The sequence below is a fragment of the Nannospalax galili genome, unplaced genomic scaffold (genome assembly GCF_000622305.1).
Source record: "Nannospalax galili isolate Female #2095 unplaced genomic scaffold, S.galili_v1.0 scaffold1087, whole genome shotgun sequence".
In the NCBI taxonomy this organism is placed as follows: Eukaryota; Metazoa; Chordata; class Mammalia; order Rodentia; family Spalacidae; genus Nannospalax; species Nannospalax galili.
The window spans coordinates 2,447,360-2,448,885 of NW_008356845.1; the positions used below are offsets into that span (position 1 = coordinate 2,447,360).

At 46.7% G+C, this 1,526-nt stretch overlaps 1 protein-coding gene across 2 annotated transcripts in view; it reads left to right on the plus strand.

Moving 5' to 3' along the window:
* LOC115067899 (nesprin-1-like) overlaps positions 1-1,526 on the plus strand; it is a 20,308-nt gene that overhangs the window by 16,975 nt on the left and 1,807 nt on the right. For both annotated transcript variants that reach the window (XM_029556985.1, XM_029556986.1), the window contains one exon: positions 1,293-1,461. In XM_029556985.1, coding sequence (XP_029412845.1) covers positions 1,293-1,415 — 123 coding nt within the window. In that variant the 3' untranslated portion in view covers positions 1,416-1,461. The remainder of the gene's footprint in view (positions 1-1,292; positions 1,462-1,526) is intronic.

Sequence of the window (1,526 nt, forward strand, 5' to 3'; positions counted from 1 at the left end):
AAGGGAGAGAGGAGTTACCACAAGTTCCAGGATGACAGGCGTATGCCACCACTGTGCCTGGAGCATTCTACTGCTCTCTCTCTCTCTCTCTCTCTCTCTCTCTCTCACCATTGTGTGTGTGTGTCTGTGTGTCTGTGTCTGTGTCTGTGGGTCTGTGTGTGTGTGTCTGTGTGTCTGTGTCTGTGTCTGTGGGTCTGTGTGTGTGTATCTGTGTGTGTCTCTGTGTCTCTGTGTCTGTGTGTGTGTGTCTGTGTCCGTGGGTCTGTGTGTGTGTGTGTGTTTGTGTCTGTGTGTCTGTGTCTGTGGGTCTGTGTGTGTGTGTCTGTGTGTCTGTGTGTGTGTGTCTGTGTGTGTGTGTATGTCTGTGTCTGTGTGTCTGTGTCTGTGTCTGTGTCTGTGTGTGTCTGTGTGTCTGTGTGTGTGTCTGTGTGTGTGTGTCTGTCTGTCTGTGTGTCTGTGTCTGTGGGTCTGTGTGTCTGTGTGTCTGTGTCTGTGGGTCTGTGTGTGTGTGTGTGTGTCTGTGTGTCTCTGTGTATGTGTGTGTCTGTGTGTGTGTGTGTCTGTGTGTCTGTGTCTGTGTGTGTGTCTGTGGGTCTATGTCTGTGAGTCTGTGTGTGTGTGTGCTATACACACACAATAAATAACTGTAATAATAATTTTTAAAAATAACAATAGAGGGACTGCCTTGGTGCAGATGACTGAGTAGTGATTTAAGGGAGGGGAAAATGTGAGCAAATTCCAGAAGTAAGAACCAGCATTGTGGGTAAGAGCTTGCTTGCAGTTCCTTCTTGTCATAGTAGACCTGGGGCCACTAAAGGCTCAACTGAGGCTACAAAGGTATAAGATACAGGTATATGAAGCATCATGAAACAATGTGTCTTGAGGGATACTACCAGTTTCACAACTTTGAATTTGAGTTTCATATTAAAGGAGCTGGACGTATGAAGAACGCAATGTGCATAAAACTAGATACATTTGGAAGCCCTTCATCCTGTGAGCTTTGAGAATTCATGAGTACGTAGTTCTCCTTGTTAAAACCAAGAAAATGAAATGCCAGTGGGAGGAAGATATTATAGATATTATATAGAGAAGACTCAAGATCTGCAATGTCTAGGCCACTCAGAGACAAACAGGTGGCGGGTGCCTGGCCACTGGCACCCACCTCAGTGGCTTCTCATGGGTGTCCCGTGGCATGCCTGCATATTACGCTCCTATCTTCAGGACTTCTGAACTCCTGGAACCCAGGGATATTAAACCTGTCTACAAGCTTCTGTATATTTGTTTTCTAACAGGCTCTGTTGTCAGTGAAGCAAGAAAAAGAGATTCAGATGAAAATGATAGTGAGCCGGGGGGAGTATGTCCTGCAGAACACTGCTCCAGAAGGCATGCCGTTCAACAGCAGCTACAGGCTGTGAAGGAGATGTGGGCATCGCTGCTGTCTGCGGCGATCCAGTGTAAGAGGTGAGTGATGTGAAAGATGGTGGAATACTTCGATAGTGACTACCATCCTTCCCATCCTCTTTCCC